Consider the following 19976-nt stretch of genomic DNA (forward strand, 5'->3'; position numbering starts at 1 on the left):
TATGTGTACTGTAGTGTGCCAAAAACAGTATGGTAATTAAATAGAAGGTCAGAATCATCAGTATTCATAAAACAGTAAGCGAGAAATACCTTGACCTACTATTTCTGTCGAGATTCTGAAGTGTGGATCGACTGGACACTTTGCACTTTAATCCAGACAATACCTATGGAGATAAGGAGACTTCATATTCAAAACACTGTTATTATCAGTGAACCGTGAGTCTAACATCTCTTCTCAACTGTAAGTGCTATATATACAAAGAAAATACTCCTAGTGCTTAAATTGTGCTGTTTTAACAAAACAAGAGTAGATTATTTTTGTTGTTGTTGTTATTACGTCATATATTTGGGTCACGGAACAATGCCAACATTCCCGGATGGAGTATACCCAGAATGTAAACATACTACTCACGAGCATACCTAAAGAACTTACTGTTTTACCAGCCAAGAAGTGTGTCCTTCATAAAATACAGTACATACTGTGACAATATGTGGTTTTAAGCATATCTTCTCTTTAAGCTGTCTTGTGTATGTGTAGATGTTTATGACTTTCTTTCTTCTGCTGAACACAAACAAAGATTTTTAGAAGAATATTTCAGCTCTGTAGGTCCACACAATACAAGTTAATGGGTACCAAATTGAAGCCCCAAATGCACAACGACAGCATAAAAGTAATCCATAAGACTCCAGTGGTTAAATCTATATCTCAAGAAGTGATATGATAGGTGTGGATGAGCAACAGATCGACATTTAAATATTTTGTTAATATACATTCTCCTCCTTGCCCAGTAGGTGGCAATATGCTCGAAGAATGCAAATCACCAAAAACAAAAGAAGTGAAAGTGGAGATTGATAGTAAAAAGTACTTAAATCTTGATCTTTTTCTCACCCACACCTATCATATCACTTCTGAAGATATGGATTTAACCTCTGGAGTCACATGGATTACTTTTCTGCTGCCTTTATGTGCTTTTGATACCCTTGCATTGTATGGCCAGAGCTGAAATATTCTTCTAAAAAACTTTGTTTTCGTTCAGCAGAAGAAAGAAAGTCATACACATCTTGGATTGCATGAAATTGAGTAAATAATGAGAGCATTTGATTTTGGGGTCAAATAGTCCTTTGAGGTACTATTTCTATTTGATCTAACACTTAAAATGTTTTGTTGGTGTAACTTAATGTATCCATATTAATTCAAACATGTTAAATTCTATTTTTTTACTTCAAACCAGTTAATTTTACCACATGAAGCATATTTTTAGCACTTATTTTTCTGAATGTCTTGCGTATATGTGGATTGTGTACTTTTAAATGATCATGTAAAGTCTAAAATTGGACTACTGTACCAAAGCACTTAAGATTAGAATTACTCCCTATATTGTAGAGTTGCAATTGGCTTTATTAAATTTTAAATAATACTGAGTAAACATCTGCGTTAATCCCACAGTGCCCCCCTAATCTTCATAAACAAGATGGCTACCCTTGCCAGCTTAATCAGGTCAGATAATCAAATATCTCAAGTATATGCATGTCTTAACAATATTTAGATCATTATTCATTATCTTTTTTTATCTGTCTATTTATCTGTCTGTCTTTTAATGCTGCTGTTCTAGGGCCGATGTTATAGTGGTGAATGTAAGACCCGGGACAGTCAGTGCAAATACATCTGGGGTCCAAGTGAGTGACACTGATGGCTTAAGAGCATTTATTAACCACAATATTCACTCTATCCTCTATTTTTTTATTTCGAATTCGTGGATGCCTTTTTTATTTCATTCTCTCTCTCAGAGGCTGGAGGTTCAGAGAAGCACTGCTATGAGAAGTTAAATACAGAGGGGACAGATAAAGGAAACTGTGGGAGAGATGGAGACAAATGGGTCTCCTGCAGCAAACAGTAAGTTCAGAACCCCAATTATTTGGGGACTATGAGACTTGGCACAATAACAGGAAAAATAAAGGTCAAAATTCCTCTGTTCCAAAAAAAATTAATATATGATCCAAAATTATATCTGTAATGTTTTCCCAACTTGTGACTTTTCAGTGATGTATTCTGTGGGTACCTACTCTGCTCCAATATTGGTAGAATTCCAAAGATTGGGACTCTGAAAGGTGACATCTCTCCCACCACATTTAACCATCAAGGGCGACTGGTGGACTGCAGGTCTGTTCCATCATCTCTGCAAATCTTCTTTAACTTTTATATAATTTCATGAATCTTCATTCAAATAATTGCCATTTTCTATGTTGCCTTCTTTCTTAGTGGAGGTCATGTGCTGTTGGACGATGACACTGATCTAGGGTATGTGGAAGACGGTACACAGTGTGGCCCCTCTATGATGTGCCTTGAGCGGAAATGTCTGCCCATCTCCTCCCTAAACCTCACAGTGTGTCCGTCTGGCCCCAGCGGACGCGTCTGCTCTTCACACGGCGTGAGTGATCATAATCTGACACTCTTTGCTGCTCAGACAAGTCTTAAACCTCAGTCAGCATTGAAAATAATTCTGCTTGTGTTTCAAAACACTAAATAAAGAAATCCTGGATCCAGGATTCTCAAAACAGGAATTGAAAACCAAACCAAACCAAAACAATGGCATTCTGTTCCACTGCATATGGAAAATATTACATTGTTGTAGATATATACAATATCTAGCAGTATAAAAGGGGAATCAGCTTCTCAAGGCAAGCATCACTATTACTGTTGCTCATACTTTGGGTTATGGATTTGAATAAACCCCTCAAACCTCTGTGATTTTTAATTTGGCTGATGCATCATAAATGGTACTAAACATTAGTGATACTATTTGTCTTCCTGTGTGTCCCTCCTCAGGTGTGCAATAATGAAGCAACATGCACATGTGATTCTACCTGGGCAGGGACTGACTGCAGCATGCACGACCCCCCAAAAGTGCCACCTGTCATCGAGGACCCGGGTCCCAAGGGTTCGTGACCTCTCCTAACTCTATAAACATGAAAGGCATACGTACACAGAACTTACAACGTAGTCCTCAGATACATACACCACTTAAACGAATCGTATCAAGCCTCTGCAAAGTCACTTCCATAGATCAGAGGTTTTTATGATGCCCCATTTTTACCCGATTTTGAAAAACACTAGTATGTGCACTTTTTTGAATATGGGGCAATAAGTGACATTTTCTCTGCTGAATCATCCCTATTTCCTCTGCACAGTGAGCGTGGCCACAAACAGGCTGATAGGGGCAGTGGCAGGGACAGTTCTGGCCCTGGGGGTGATTTTTGGAGGCACAGGGTGGGGAATAGAGTAAGCACCTTAACCTTTTAATGCCACTCCCCCAGCAAGAGGGATATCTTGTTATATCCTGTATGTACGTGTTCTCCCAGTGGCTTTGTCCGTTGTGTTGAATGGTGCCCTGTAATTCTCTATGTTGTGCAATTGATGGACTGATTGATTAGTATACCACTTATTTTCTCCTCTCCCCTGGCTGCTATTATCATGGATATTTTGATTATCACCCTGTGTTATGGAGTGTTGCGGTGCTTCCCTCTCTGGTCCATGTGGGGCATTTACATAAACAGACAAAGAGATCAACAAGAACAAAAAAACAATCTCCGAATGTGGAAAACATGGGATGACTTAGACTGACACTGACATTCGAAGATACTGCATTAACTGACATAAAATCCCCTTGGAATTGACCCACTTTCTGTGCCGAGCTAAATATTAAACTCTAACTAGGTCTAATGGGTGCGTGAGTGGGTGAACGTTTATGATGAATTTGTTTGTAAGTTAGTGTTTCTTTGTGAGTCTGTAGCTCTGTTCCAAAATCTAGTGTGCTACTTTGCTGCATACTGTCTATGTAGGCAGTTGGCTTTTAAGGAAGCACCCTAACCATCATCCGAAACTCATAAGTAGCTGACTAGAATGCTCTACTTGGCAGCAACTATCTATGGCACACGGGGACTAGACTTAATTCATTGATTGGCGATTGATTTCAGTAGAATTTGACGTAAGCATGTTGGTAAGCTAATGTGTGATACTATAATTAAGTTCACAATAAATAATACACAGAAATATCGGTTAAAAGAATCCAGTAATTCATAATCCATTAATTACACTTAACAATTTTTATACTTCCCTGTACTGAATGAAATATGATTTATAATCGACAATTCTCTCTCGTCTGAGCTTGTCGCCTAACATTCCCAAAAGATAAATGGGATGCTGCCATAAGCTGGCCTCACACTATACAATTTTTAGGATACTAAATGATTGCTACACTTTTTGGGCAAATTCTGTTGTCTTCGTGTGACAAGAGGCGCAAAAACAATATGCGCAAAATATAGGGACTGCATATAAAAAGGAAAGGCTCTGGTTTCATCAGGATCGTGAGACATCATGACAACGGTTGCCCTATTTCACCGTTTCTAAACTTTAAGCAAATAACACAACAAAGTGCTGTACACCACAAACACTCAGGCGCGTAGATAACACTGATATTTCAGCGCTGTATCTTTGAATACGTTTTATTTATACCCTTTCCCGCTCCACGCATTGCGTCTCTCCCACGCGTTAATGAGAGTATACATGAGGCTCCACGTAGAACTGCATACGTGGTTGTTTAACAACTGTAGACTGTAGCAGAGACTTACAGTGAGCAGCAATATAGATGAATATATTTAGCTAGAATACACACCAGAAAACGATGTTGAAGCAATGTGAATTAATATTCATGTGTCTGATAAGACTCTGGCAGTTCAGCTAAGCCAGGTTTGTGACAGGGCAACATGCTTCCAGAGCATCTTTAGACTATAGCGGTTTGTAAATTCACATTTTAAGCAAAATATAAAAATGGTCCATTCAGACATTTACATAATCTACAATTTCTCTCAGGGTTACCCCTGATCCCCCATATTGTATATTTAATTAGTCACAAGGCCTCTTGTGCCCCCATACAATTTTACCTGAATGAATCAAACACAAATACTGGACTGCTATCACTCAGCTTCAAAACCTCTAAAAAAATAAATTGTGCCCAAGACAAAAAATTACCAAAATGGCAAGTGAGTGGGGTGGCCAATGGGGTGGCCAGGCTTCGGTCCATGGTGGCCACAGCCACTCCTGACCACCCACTAGCTCCACCAGTACGTTATCCTTGCCCAGTTATGAAGAGACTATTTTCACTGTTTAGAATGTTTTCTTCTGTGAGCACATCCAAAATTTGAATGTTCATTTTAGCATTTGGATGTGCATGTTTTATCTTAAATTGGACGAATATATTGAATTACAATTTGACAGCTTTAATGCTGTTTTTTTTCTCTTCCCAACTATTAGTTAACAAATTACAATACTGTTTGGTTAATACACCCCCAAATTGGGTTTAACTTTATCCACGCACACTCAAACACACCACACACACATACACAGAGGCAGGCAAAAATCTAAAAGTTTGCTTGTTCGAAAATACACATTCACACCATTTTTACACTCCATGCCACTACAGTGACACATATGGCCCAGTTTGTCGTATATTTTTATGGCTCTACCTGACTTTTAGGTTGCAAAGAGCTGTCCTGTGTGGCAGGTGCTATTAACACCTGGGTACACCTTTTTTATATCCATGTAAATGGTAACAGACAAATAATTAAGAACCATGAAATCACTCACAGAAACTTTAACTTCTCTATCTTATCTGCTCTCAACTCCTGGATGACGTGAGTTCCACTGAATTCACTCTTATTGGTAATCGCTTCTGAATGTTGTTTGTCATTTGCATAAAGTTAAACTTTGTTATCTCGCTTGCCACGCTCACATCTTTGCCCACTCCCTGCCAGATTCACACTCACCACTATCTGATTGGTCCCCATCCCTAAAGCCAAACCATCAGTAAAGTGAAATTTTATGTTTAAAGCAAAAATGCAACCTCTGAATCGTGCTTACCATGTAAGGGTGAAAACTTTTAAATTGATGCAAAAATGTCTGATGGGTCATTTTCAGGGTACATGAATATTCAGAAGAAGCATGTCGATTTCCTGTGTGATCATATCGTACAGTCTGACAAGCAATAATTGTAAATGATCGTCAAAATCGTACTGGTCAAAAGAAATTATAAAGTAAAAATTCTTACTTTTTGGAACAGTCTTTGCATCAGGAGCATTTTTATGATGCCTTACTATGCTGCCTCATGAACCAGCATATTGGGTTTTGGAACAGAGCGTGTGTGTGTGTGCATTTGTATTTGTCAGTCCTGTGTTGATATAGGGTAGCACAAAACAGCAAGGTGCTTTTAGATCTTTCTTGTGCTGCTCCTCTGTGCCAAAACCAGTACATTTGTAGCCCCAAAATTCAATAACAACCCCTACACATACACTATACTTTCAGAGTACTCCAAGGGTAAGTTCAGCTAAATCTACCCTAAGGATTCCTAACAAAAACAAGCTTTTTCTTTGACACTTGTATCCTGACTAAACCTCATGACTAAAAGATTGTATAACAAAAGCGAACTCCAACATTTGATGTGTAAACCCTGCATGCTCTGCAGGTGTCCCTGTAGCTTATGTAATTTTTCTCTTCCATCATGCCCTTCTGCAGGTCCTAGCGCCACCAACCTTATCATAGGCTCCATCGCAGGAGCCATCCTGATGGCAGCCATAGTGCTGGGGGGGACGGGATGGGGATTTAAGTAAGAGCTGCACAGCATGCTTCCTATTGCCTGCCAGCCTGGAACAGGCTCACTTACACAAATATTGCACACACTTTTGCATAAATACACAGAGCACATACCACTATACACTCACTTTCAAGAGACTGGGCTTCTGCTACAGACAACAGATAATAAAACAGCTGTTTGTGAACTGATTGTTTAAAGTTGTCCATGCTAAGCTGCATACATGGTACTATATGAAGTTTAATTAGTCAGCTTTATTGCTTTTTTATGGTAATTTTTATCCACGATGTAAGAATTTTTTAATGTATTTTGTGACAGCCTGATACTTTCATAGTTTGAATGTAAAATTTTCAAAAATACGTACTGATGCTAATTGTAAAACAGTATATTACATATTTTTAATACAACTTGAATTCACTTTCTGGTAATGACAGTCACAAAAATGACTTGACCAAATCCCTAAAACACCTGAACACCATTTTTAGTACCTGTTTTTATAAAGTTAGTAACACAATTGGTTTAACCCTCTGTAGATTGTAGCAGAACCCTTGCAGAATGGCCCATCGCTTCACATGCATGCGAGCCAAATGGTATAATAGATACTGAGCAAAATGTGTAATGACAGTTATGAACTTAAGACAATATCATAGACAAGGTTGATGTGTAATTTTTTTCTGCTAACTAATTTGATATGCTAACATTTCAAACATGTTAAATATCAGTTAATGTAGTAAGGTGGGAATTGTTGGAGAAAGTTACTGTGTATGCTTCCTTAAAAGATCCCAGCAAAGGCAGCTAAATTGTGTAAGTGTGTAAGAAGGAACATCAAATTGGTGCATTTTTGCATTTGGTCTCATAGTCTCTGAATATAGATTAACAACTTTTTAAAGGTACACTATGTAGGATTTCTCATAAAAATTTTTGTTAGACATGCACAACATATCGTCATGTAACATAACTAACTTTAAAAATAACGTTTTACGGTAAGCCTACAATAATGATTTACAATCACAGCTCTCAGGATAGATATCTGGCTTCAGTCATCTGTCCTTGTGTGTTTATGTCAAGTCCGTATACAAAGAAAAGAAAGTCTGGCTACAATATGCTACATGCTCATATGACATAATTTTCAGATATACACATCTTTCTTCTTACTATCAGTTATTCTTGGTGTTGTTGGGTCATTATCAAAATATGGTGACAAACATGTCCCTTGACATTTCAGTCATGAAAAGGATTTAACATTTCTGTAACCTAACCTTTTTTATTTTTATTTTTTGTATAATATTAAAGGGTTTTACTCTATATTGTTTTACACATTATTTTTGAAAATATATTTGAATTTGTCAATTGCCTGAAAAAACCCATGTCCTCTTCATCTGGAACACCACTTCTATGACATTTACAGTTATTTATCTGTTTATTTTTGTTTATTTTTATTGGGCCCAAAAAGTGGCATAAAAAGGTCTAAACAATGTGCAAAAAAGCTCAACAAAATAGCTAATTAATCATTTTAAAAGAATATTTGTCTCTTGATTTCATGTCATTGGTTTTATCAATGTTAAAAACCTGTTGTGGAAAAGAACTTCCAAGATCAATGTTCAGGAATTAAGAGGTTGCGCAAATGTGCATATAGTGATTTTCCCACCATGTTGAAAAAATTATTAATTTACATTTTAACTGTAATTTTTTCCCATGGTTTATTTAAATATGTAAATTGTGTTTTCTTGTTTTGTTCATGTGAAATATTTTTATTAAAAAAAAAATGATTTAATGTTATGATTTATTGATTTTAGTCTGATCAGTGGTGTATGTTTTGTGATGCTATTGACTTGTTACAACCCTTGCTTCATTCTTGAAACAAAATTAAATAATAAAATTAAGAACTACAGTCAAATTATCCTTTTATGAATGTAAATAATGTCAAGATGTTTACCTTAAAATGTTATAGTTAAAAACTGAACTGAACTAAATTGAAATTTCAATATTTTGTAAGTTAGAAAGTCAACATTTTTTGAGAATGACCCAGGTAGTCAGATCTGCTCTAATCTGGTGATCACAGGCAACCATGTGTATACCTCAAACTAACAGATTTATCCACAAAGAAGAGCAGTGCTGAAGCATAAGTGATGAATTTTTTTTTCCGTAGTGTACCTTTAAGAAATAAATGAGAGCAGACATGTAAAGCCATTTGGCATGTTGACACCACAGACAGCTTAGACTCATGTTCACCTAATGAAACATACCTGTAATGCAGTGTTAAAAACTAAGTGGGACTTTTGGGCTAGCCTTGAGACCTGGTGACCATTCATACTCTAAGAGGACTAAGCTCACCACAGCATGCTTGTCTGCACATAGCATCTTGACTGAGCCCATTTAGATTTTGCATGCGGTCTGGCACCAAGCCAGAGCTAAACCGGAGTGCTATCAGAGCATCGCACAAAGGCTGGGCTCACCTCATGTGAAGGAAGGGTTGTTTTTTTTTTTTTTTTTCTTTCTTGGTTTGAGAAGCGGGTATGGTTGGGGTGGATTGTTGGGGTGGGCAGGGATGTCGAATTTCTGACCCGCTCTCCTCGCCGTGATCTTTCTCTCAATCCCCCCTCCGTTGTCTGAAAGGGTGAGAGTTTGAGCGGAGAGGGGTGGAGGTTGTGTCGTAGGCAGCCTTTGTGCCATGGCTGGCTGCCACGCCCTCTTATCTCCCGGAAGGCCCTGGGCCCCCCTGAAATCCTAGAACAGAGCAAGAGCCCTCACCTCCCACCCGGACTCGCCCGGCACCGCTGCCTTTACTGCCTGCTTCACAGAGATCTGGTACAGACACACGCGCTGCACTGCACCTGCATGCTACCCCTAACACCCCCATACACAGCGATAGTGGCGTCTCCCACCTAACCTCTCTATGGCCAGGTGCATGTTAAACTGCTGGGATGCCCCACATCAAGCCACACTACGGGGAGGTTGTGTCAAGCCCCTGTCGTTGTTGGTGTTGTTGCAGTTCTTGTTGCCTTTAGTGTTGTTCTTGGTGGTATCGTCGTCATTCATGTTGTGGGTGTGACGTTCTTTTTCTGACCCTCGATGTTGTACACTCTTTCTTGCTGTTTTCTATGTCTATGTCAGTGTTTTCTCCCAGGAGGTAATGTTCTTTTCCACATCCCCTGTTGTCTTTCTAACACATGCTCACCCACAGTCAGTGTGGGAGGGACACTCTGTGTCTCTTCTTGTCGCTGTGAAGGGCTGCCACTTGTGCCCACTGCAACCCAACAGTGTTAGAATGATTTGTCCTCATGGAAGACAAAACAAAATGTTATGAATAACTGATAGACTTTTGAAAAATCTATTTTAAATGATTAAAGGAATTGTCATCATTTACTCAACATTCACCATTGTTGTCATTCCAAACCTGTATGACTTACTTTCTTTAGTAGAACAGAAAGATCTATCCATCCATCCATCCATCCATCCATCCATCCATCCATCCATCCATCCATCCATCCATCCGGCCAAAAGTTTGGAATAATGTACAGATTTTGATGTTTTGGATGGAAATTGGTACTTTAATTAACCAAAGTTCCATTCAACTGATCACAAAATATAGTCAGGACATTACTAATGTAAAAACAGCACCATCACTATTTGAAAAAAGCAATTTCTGATCAAATCTAGACAGGCCCCATTTCCAGCAGCCATCACTCTAACAACTTGTGCTTGAGTAATCATGCTAAATTGTTAATTTGTTACTAGAAAATCACTTGCCATTATATAGGGCTGCACGATTTGGACAAAAAGTCATATTGCGATTATTTTGGAAAATATTGTGATTGTGATTTGAACTGCGATTATAATGTTTTCCACATGTTCAACTTCTACTGGGATTTTCACACTTGAACCCTGAGACCTTTTTTCAGTTCAACCACAAACAAATAAATATATAAACGGTGAACAAATTCTTCTTCATATTCAAATGTTACCATCCACCGTGTACATTTTTTTGTCCATTTTGTGATAGGATTTCAGCCCACTAATTATTATTATTCATTTTTGGAACACTGTCAACTTGAATATTAGGGATGCTCCAATCAGGATTTTAACATCCGATACCGATCTCCAATTTTCTTTTCATCACATCAATCGATGCTGATCATTTCACTTTTATCAGCAGCTCTGTCAAAACTGGTTATATGTAAGCTTTCTGCTCAATGTCACTGTTAACTACATTTCCCTGTTGGTAAAACCATAGTTGTTGCCTAGTTTTTGCTGTCAAAAATAATGTTGGTTGATTGAATAATTCAGTATACACAAAATATAATTTTAAAATATTAATTTGACTCTTTATTCTAAGCCTTAAAAACTAGTAGGCTTATACAAACTATTCTTTACTTATAAGATAGTCCTAAAGAATGAGGCTTAATGTCAAACTGAACTTGAACTGATAAACCATTGATGAAATTACATTTAAAGTGAAAATTTTGGTTAGTTTGTCACCATTTCATTTAATTATTTTTATTCATTATATTTATTTTATTATAGTCATCAATATTTTATTTATTATACGTATATTCTTTCCTTTTCCTTTTGTTGGATGTTGGTAATATTAGTTCCGCTTTCACTTGTTTCCGTGGGGAGTGTAATAAGTGCGACACGCTCTCTCGTGAGAGGTAAACAAATGACAGGAGAATGAAGAAAAGTTAATGGGCTCTACATTTGATACTGTTAATGCTGTTTGCTCCGCAATCATTTAATAAAGATGTTTGAATTATACTCCATCTTGTATTCTGCGTTATTATGATACCTGTGCATTGCGGAGACTGAGATGCTGCTTCCGCGGATAATAATAATAATAAACGCTTCAAGCAGGACGCACTAGTTTAGTGTAAATAAAGCGTTTAGTGCACGTAAGCAAACGGAACCGAACTCGGAGCACTTCTGTTAGCATGAGAGGGAGTTGTGGAGCGCCGAACCGCTCTGAAAACACTGTAAAAATGCGCTAACTTATTATAGACAGGACAGAGCAGCACAAAAAAAACTTTGATGGGAGCAGAATATTTATTTAATGAACTCGCAGCCCTTTGCAATTTAATAATCGCACAAGGTCATATCGCGGTTTCGATTTTATTTCGATTAATTGTGCAGCCCTATATCAAAAACATTTGAAAACTATTTTGTTCGTTAAATGAAACTTAGAATTGTCTTTGTTTATTTTTGAGTTCCCACAGTATGCAATAGACTGGCATGTCTTAAGGTCAATATTAGGTCAAAAAAGGCAAAAGAAAAATGAAACGGCTTTGTCTAGAAACTCGTCAGTCAATCATTGTTTTGAGGAATGAAGTCTATACAATGCTTGAAACTGCAAAAAAAAAAAAATATTTCATACAAAGATGTACACTACAGTCTTCAAACACAAAGGACAACTGGCTCTAACAAGGACAGAAAGAGATGTGGAAGGCCAGATGTACAACAAGAGGATAAGTACATCAGAGTCTCTAGTTTGAGAAATAGACGCCTCGCATGTCCTCAGCTGACAGCTTCATTGAATTCTACCTGCTCAAAACCAGTATCATGTACAAAAGTAAAGAGAAGACTCAGGGGTGCAGGCCTTATGGGAAGAATTGCAAAGAAAAAGCCACTTTTGAAAAAGAAATAGAAAATGTTAGACAAAGAAACACAGACACTGGACAACACATAATTGGAAAAGAGTGTTGTGGATCTTAACCCCATTGATCTTTTGTGGGATCAGCTAGACTGTAAGGTGTGTGAGAAGTGCCCGACAAGACAGCCACATCTATGGCAAGTGCTACAGGAAGTGTGGGGTGAAAATAACAGTGAGCATCTGGACAAACTGACAGCTAGAATGCCAAGGATTTGCAAAGCTGTCATTGCTGCACGTGGAGGAATTTTTGAAGAGAACTCTTTAAAGTAGTTTAAGAAGTTCTGAATGTTTTTTTTTTTCAAATTGTAATAGTACATTTTCAAGTTATTAATGTCCTGACTATGCATTGTGATCAGTTGAATGCCACTTTGGTGAATACAATTTCCAATTTCTTTCCATAAGAGCAAAATATGTACATTTTTCAAACTTATGGCCATCAGTGTATATGTATATATATATACACTCACCTAAAGGATTATTAGGAACACCTGTTCAATTTCTCATTAATGCAATTATCTAATCAACCAATCACATGGCAGTTGCTTCAATGCATTTAGGGGTGTGGTCCTGGTCAAGACAATCTCCTGAACTCCAAACTGAATGTCAGAATGGGAAAGAAAGGTGATTTAAGCAATTTTGAGCGTGGCATGGTTGTTGGTGCCAGACGGGCCGGTCTGAGTATTTCACAATCTGCTCAGTTACTGGGATTTTCACGCGCAACCATTTCTAGGGTTTACAAAGAATGGTGTGAAAAGGGAAAAACATCCAGTATGCGGCAGTCCTGTGGGCTGAAAATGCCTTGTTGATGCTAGAGGTCAGAGGAGAATGGGCCGACTGATTCAAGCTGATAGAAGAGCAACTTTGCCTGAAATAACCACTCGTTACAACCGAGGTATGCAGCAAAGCATTTGTGAAGCCACAACACGCACAACCTTGAGGCGGATGGGCTACAACAGCAGAAGCCCCCACCGGGTACCACTCATCTCCACTACAAATAGGAAAAAGAGGCTACAATTTGCAAGAGCTCACCAAAATTGGACAGTTGAAGACTGGAAAAATGTTGCCTAGTCTGATGAGTCTCGATTTCTGTTGAGACATTCTTCTGATGGTAGAGTCAGAATTTGGCGTAAACAGAATGAGAACATGGATCCATCATGCCTTGTTACCACTGTGCAGGCTGGTGGTGGTGGTGTAATGGTGTGGGGGATGTTTTCGTGGCACACTTTAGGTCCCTTAGTGCCAATTGGGCATCGTTTAAATGCCACGGCCTACCTGAGCATTGTTTCTGACCATGTCCATCCCTTTATGGCCACCATGTACCCATCCTCTGATGCTACTTCCAGCAGGATAATGCACCATGTCACAAAGCTCAAATCATTTCAAATTGGTTTCTTGAACATGATAATGAGTTCACTGTACTAAAATGGCCCCCACAGTCACCAGATCTCAACCCAATAGAGCATCTTTGGGATGTGGTGGAACGGGAGCTTCGTGCCCTGGATGTGCATCCCACAAATCTCCATCAACTGCAAGATGCTATCCTATCAATATGGGCCAACATTTCTAAAGAATGCTTTCAGCACCTTGTTGAATCAATGCCACGTAGAATTAAGGCAGTTCTGAAGGCGAAAGGGGGTCAAACACAGTATTAGTATGGTGTTCCTAATAATCCTTTAGGTGAGTGTATATATGGGGCTGTCAAGCCCCAGAATTACAAAAAAGCACCTTAAAAGTATCATAAAATTGCTCCAAATGACTTGTGTCTTCATAAATCAAATGATAGCTTTGTGCAAGGAACAGACTGAAATTTAAGTCGTTATTCTCTGACAATCTTCTGCTAAGAATGGAAAGATTTTTAGGGCACTAATTTTTGTCCTACGCCATTTTTGTCCAGTGTAAACTGAGATTTTCAAAATGCTCTCCCAAGTGGATACATTTGAAATCGCCGTCTTTGCATTGTAGGATGTACAGGGTAAAAAGAGATTTAGAAAACGATGAGGTATTTGTTGTCATGTAATCCATTCAACCCAAAACAGTCAAGATGGCAGCCGATGTTGTAGTGGCATTGTTGTGCCTGCTATCCACTTTGACAATGCTGTTAAAGATAAATGTTACTTTGTACAACCTTCACATTGCATTCTTTCAAAGTTGAACTCAAAATGAAAGGCACTTGCAGACAAAAACGTCTCATTCTGCGCTTTGGTGATAGACTTGGCATGCTTCTGTGATTATTAAAATGCGCTTTATATATATATTGAAAAATGTATATTCATATCAAAAGTCCCATCTAGGCTTGTTTTGTACTTGATTTGTACAAATAGTGTTAATGGATAATTTCTTCATCATTTTATTACAGACACAGAATCACTGTTGTGTGTTTGTTTGTGTCAATGTAATGACTTCAGACGGACACATTGCAAAGGTTCTAACAAGTGTTTTTGCTGGTTAATGCTAGATTAACAGTAAATGCATTAATCATGATTAAGAAAAATTAACCCGTTAAATTTTTTTCATTATTTGCATGCGTTTACGCAATAATTCTGACAGCTCTAAACGCACCATAACGATATATGATTGTATCGGTACAATGCTAATTTGTTCATGTTATTTTGGTTTAAAACTTTGGTCTATTCTTCACACAAAACTCTATAAATATTGCTTCAGAAGACATTCAATATAATACATGAGTTGTATCTACCACTTTTATGTCATTATGTAGCATGACTTCCCCTGTCCTCATTCTCTTGAATTATATTAAAAAGACAGTCCAGGGTATTCTTCAAAAATTAACCTTTTGTGTTCCATGGAAGATCGACAGTCATACATATTTGGAATGACATCAGACTGAGTTAATAATGACAGAATCTTCATTTTGGGGTGAACTTTTCTATCTTTTTTTATATCTTTTAGACTAAGAAACCAATGTAGCCACTCTCTATTAAATAGTATGTTACAGAATGGTTGCCGTGGGTTAGGGTGGTTTTAGACCTAAGATGGGCAGCAGAGTTGTATGTTGATGTTTCTTACATTGCCTACACTAACCCCCCTCTTTTCTGTTTTGTCCTATCTGTCCTTATCACCAAGAAATGTCAAGAAAAGACGATATGACCCTAACGCCAGTGCCATCTAAAGGCTAAGAGAACTGCTTCCTTGCCTAGCGCACCATTGGGTTCTGTCAGAACCTGCTGGACTGTACCCTGTTCTGCTGCTAACACCGCTGCTGACAGTGTTAGCATTACTTGACTAAAAAAAAGGAAAGCGAGAGAAGATAGAGACAGAACGATTGAACATTTTTCATCTGAAGTCATGTAGAACTGCTTCTTTAGAGCTGACCCTGTTCCTTTGCCTACTGTCCCTGTGCATCCACACTGAGCCATTAGTAACCCAGATAACTGACTGAGTGGATGGTACCCACGGAGGACTCCACTCATCGGGGCATGACTTCCTGTTTAACGTGCCCTGACCTCTGGCTCCAATTTTGGCATGACCAGCTTCAGTGGACCTCGCATGGCAGAGGAGGGACACCAATCCAAGAAGAACATAAAAATTAATACTGTAAAACATAACGATTTGGAGAAAAATGTGTATCAGAATAGTGACATAGGTCACTTCCAGTAGGTGGGTAACACATTCCATGAGTGTTTTGAAGGGCTGAATAGACTTGACCACTGAGATAAGAGAGATTCATATCTTCTTCAGACAAACATTTCAAGGCATTAATTTAAAGTTTGTTATTTTAGCATGTTAAATTGCAGGCATTTATGTAGTATTAATAAAAACAAAGAAAAAATGGATCCATTTGGCCAGCAGCGTATAGTGCTGCATAACAAAATCAGCTTTAAAGTCTAGTGCTGTGGAGACACAGACTCTTACATCTACCTGATGACGTCAATTGCGGTTCCCCTTAAAAAATAACTATTACACTGGCTTGGCTCTGTAGGACTGCCCTGACTTAAATGCTGTTGCTGGCCAATCAGAGAGCTGCATGATGTAATTGCACTGGGGTGGAGCCACACAGCCTGCTGCGCTTTTCAAGGTATCTGCATGTCAAAGGAAAAACAGTTAACATTTACTTACTATGCAAAGGGGAAACATTGCACAAACCGTAAGGTTTGGTGAAGAATTCTCAAGTGAGACTTATGGATCATTAATAAAGCAGTTTTTTATATGCTCGGCCATCTATGTTTGACATTATTATAAGCTTCTGATTACTTAAAATGAATGTTTCTATGAAAATTTCAGCTTCTTAAATTAAAATATCATCGTCATCTGTGTGGGACAGCATAATTTAGGCAGTAATTGATATAAATATAACGGGAATATTGAAGTAGAGGGAGCTCTAATTTTGGGCAATGCTAATGAAATATGAGCAGAGAGAGAGGGGGTGTTTTTCTATGTCATCACTGATCTACACCATCAGGTTTTCAACTTATCTTCTTAACCTTGGCCCATTTTACAACCATCTCATGTTCCCATGGAAACATTGCCAAAAATATAAAAAATAAATAAATAATGATAATAAAGAACTTGACAAAAACATTCCTCTTTGAGATGATTTTTTTTTTCTTTTTAAGATGAAGTCAGAATTGTTATTCTGTAGTTTAGATTAGATTTAGTATTCACGCTGTGTCTCTGTTAGAATTCATTATGTTCATGTTTTATCCAGCAAACTAAACAATCATGTGATTGTGCTATTCAAAAAGATCTAAAACATCTAGTTTTAAAAATCTATAATTTCTATTAAAAAACAGCATATAATTTAAGTATATAATCACTTATTAACCAATGTCACTTCTAGATTATCCATATAAATATCCAATGTTGCAGTTCAAAATATGCTAAACAATTACACAGCATAGTCTGGCAGATTTTGGAAAAATAATTGCAACCTATTTATTTTCAAATGCGATGCAATCATTTCTAATAAATGGCTTTTCAATACAGAAGTCATTGATGAAGTGGTGTCCACCATCAATAGCCCACTGGGAGCATTTTCCATTATGATAAATCTTGTGATGGGGTGTGTGCAAGAAATGTGATTTTATTGGTTGCGAATGTGTAAGAATTATTTGCAACGTAATCAGCTGCCATCATGTTCAACTAGACCATACAGAGGTGACCATGTTAGAAACCGAGTCTCTGACTCCCTCTGCTGCCAGCATTAGCACCTCTCTCTGCAGACATCCAGATCCTAAAGAAGAGATAAAAAAGAAAGCAAAAATGTAAGCAGATATATTGATTGGATTTTATGTATATTGCAATAGGTAAACCTAAGCAAACATGAAACTTTAAATCTCATGGACCTAAATCTGTCTGAACAACTGTATTTTAATTAACATTAAAAAAGATTAATAAATGCTGTAAAAAATATATCATTCATTGTTAGTTCATGATACATAATGCATTAAATAAGGGTAATGAATGGAACCTTATGTAAAGCGATACTCAAATCTACGCTGGACATTTGACAAAACTGTAGTAATTTACAGTCTTTTTATAGTGCAGTGTACTGTAATTATCATGGAAGTTCAATATTTACTCTGGGTTAGATAAATAAAGAAATTGTGAGATTTATCACAAATAGTAATTTTTTTATTAATTCATTTATCTTTCAAAGTGCCCCCTTAAACCAGCTTAACCCTAAAAGGGCTAGACAATGAAGAAACCTCAAAACAATTATTTATTGCTATTTTCTGACACTAAATATTTTAATATTTGTATCCTCCAGGATACGCCGCCTCATAAAGTGTATCAAATAAATGTCATGTTTGGATGTGCTTCTTACTACGTAGATTTAAATCCATTAAAATACATTTTTAAATTGTTAGTTTAAAAGCCTTTTATAATGCTTATATTTTAAAAGTATTTTTACATTTAAAAAGTATCATGGCATTGCCATGTTTCTTGGAAATGAATTTTGGACATGGTACCATGGTAATACCATGTTTTTAGGACTTGTAGTTTTTAAGTAACTTGTAGTACCTTGTAAATACTCTTGTATATAATGATCAGTGTTGGCTAAAATAAGTAATCCACTACAAATGACTAATTACTTTACTGATTACTTCATCTAAAAATAAATCACATAGCAAATAATTGTACTTTTAAGATACTTTCTAAAACACTTAAAAAAAACCTAGAAAAGGTTTTCCATTCAAATTTCCATTCACAGAAACGCTAACAGGTACATATGAATTCATAATTAATAATTGAAAGCCAGTAACTATAATCTGATTACAAGATGAATTTAAAATGTAATGTGTTACACTTTTTTAACTAAAAAGTAATTATACACTCACCAACCACTATATAAGGTATAGGTAAGGTACTTATTCATGCGATTATCTGTGATGATATTTTGATCTCAGTGATTTAGACTGTGGCATGAATGTTGGTGCCAGACGGACTGGTTTGAGTATTTCTGTAACTGCTGATCTTCTAGAATTTTCATGCACAACAGTCTCTAGAATTTACTCAGAATGGTGCAAAATTTTTTTATTAGGACCATAGTGTTCCCCTGTCGGCAGACCCGGGTCTCCCTTGGGCAGTCACTCTGCCCCTGGTCGCTGTGTTTGTAGAGCTCCTCCCTCACCAGGTAGGACCTACCACCGCGCCACTTCCACATGTGGCTTGACAACCCATGTGACGTATTGGCCACATGTTACCTCCCCCCAGTCTGGGCAGGATGTGGTCTCCACAGGGTCTTTTCCCCCTGAAAGAATAGGAACGGAAAAGATTGCCTTCCCCGACACATTTCATAGCGTTAAGACAGCCCCAGCCTGAGCCAAACATAGAGAGAGAAAAGGCCGCGGCTGGCCGGCTTGCTCCCATGATAGTCATGTCACCTGTTCCCCCCTTAGGGGTGCTGGGAACCTAAGGTCTGTATATGACATCTTTTTCTAGGGGCGTTGGGAAGGGTTAGGTGCGGCCGATACAGCCGCTTCTAGCACAAAGTAGCTTGCTTGCACCTGTGTCAGTAGTTCACCTAACACGGTCTAGTGCATGGCATTTTTTAAATTGAACCCCTTGTGTCACTACATTCGACACAACGTCGAGTGAGTGACAGAAGGGGAACGTCATGGTTACTGTTGTAACCTCCGTTCCCTGATGGAGGGAACGAGATGTTGTGTCCCCCTTGCCACGACACTAGACCTACCACTGTAAACTGCAGAACCTTACTCTCGGCTCCTCAGTGAAAAACCTGACTGACAGATGCATGTCCACTTCCCTTTATACCCGTATGTCCGGGGACGATACATGCAAATTCTGTCTGCCAATTTCTCGTTGGCCTTTTCTCAAATCCAGAGGTACGCAAGGCTCTCAAGGAAGACCCCTTGTGTCACTACATTCGACACAACAGGTTACAACAGTAACCATGATATTTTTTTGTATTCATCAAATAAATGTCATCTTAAATTTTAATCAAGTTTGTGAGTCTTCCTGATAGAATTATTTTTATTTAATACTGCAGTATTTTTCAGAGTGCTACTGAATTAAAACCTACAAAATACCATAACTGAACCATGGAACTGATCAAGATCAATAGTTCAGCCTGTGTCCCAGGGCCTCTGACAACCAGGGGTGACTGAAGCCTAAGGACTGCCAAAGGAAGCAGAACACCAGGGCCTTAATACAGTGCAAGTTGAGCACTAGGGCCCCTGACCCCTGGCAAGTATAGTATGAGCTCAT

General features: G+C 38.0%; 2 protein-coding genes across 4 annotated transcripts in view; one reads left to right on the top strand and one right to left on the bottom strand.

Annotated features, from left to right (window-relative positions):
- adam23a (ADAM metallopeptidase domain 23a) overlaps positions 1-16817 on the top strand; it is a 38415-nt gene extending 21598 nt beyond the window's left edge. Inside the window, exons 19-27 of one of the 3 annotated variants that reach the window (XR_007970979.1) lie at positions 1447-1497; positions 1613-1676; positions 1788-1893; positions 2041-2160; positions 2260-2428; positions 2827-2938; positions 6568-6658; positions 9260-9451; positions 15372-16817. Coding sequence is in view for 2 of the 3 variants with exons in the window: in XM_052130827.1 (XP_051986787.1) it covers positions 1447-1497; positions 1613-1676; positions 1788-1893; positions 2041-2160; positions 2260-2428; positions 2827-2938; positions 3189-3279; positions 15372-15417 (759 nt within the window). In the remaining variant the exon portion in view is untranslated. Of the gene's footprint in view, positions 1-1446; positions 1498-1612; positions 1677-1787; positions 1894-2040; positions 2161-2259; positions 2429-2826; positions 2939-3188; positions 3280-6567; positions 6659-9259; positions 9452-15371 lie in introns of all 3 variants that reach the window. The other 2 variants (XM_052130827.1, XM_052130826.1) reach the window with 2 other exon arrangements.
- Positions 16818-17383: 566 nt separating this feature from the next.
- The window catches only part of dytn (dystrotelin), a 36474-nt gene continuing 33881 nt past the window's right edge, over positions 17384-19976 (bottom strand). The window contains exon 14 of the mRNA XM_052130830.1: positions 17384-17478. Within this exon, the coding sequence (XP_051986790.1) occupies positions 17384-17478 (95 nt within the window). The remainder of the gene's footprint in view (positions 17479-19976) is intronic.

Source organism: Xyrauchen texanus, chromosome 7 (genome assembly GCF_025860055.1).
Source record: "Xyrauchen texanus isolate HMW12.3.18 chromosome 7, RBS_HiC_50CHRs, whole genome shotgun sequence".
NCBI classification, from domain to species: domain Eukaryota; kingdom Metazoa; phylum Chordata; class Actinopteri; order Cypriniformes; family Catostomidae; genus Xyrauchen; species Xyrauchen texanus.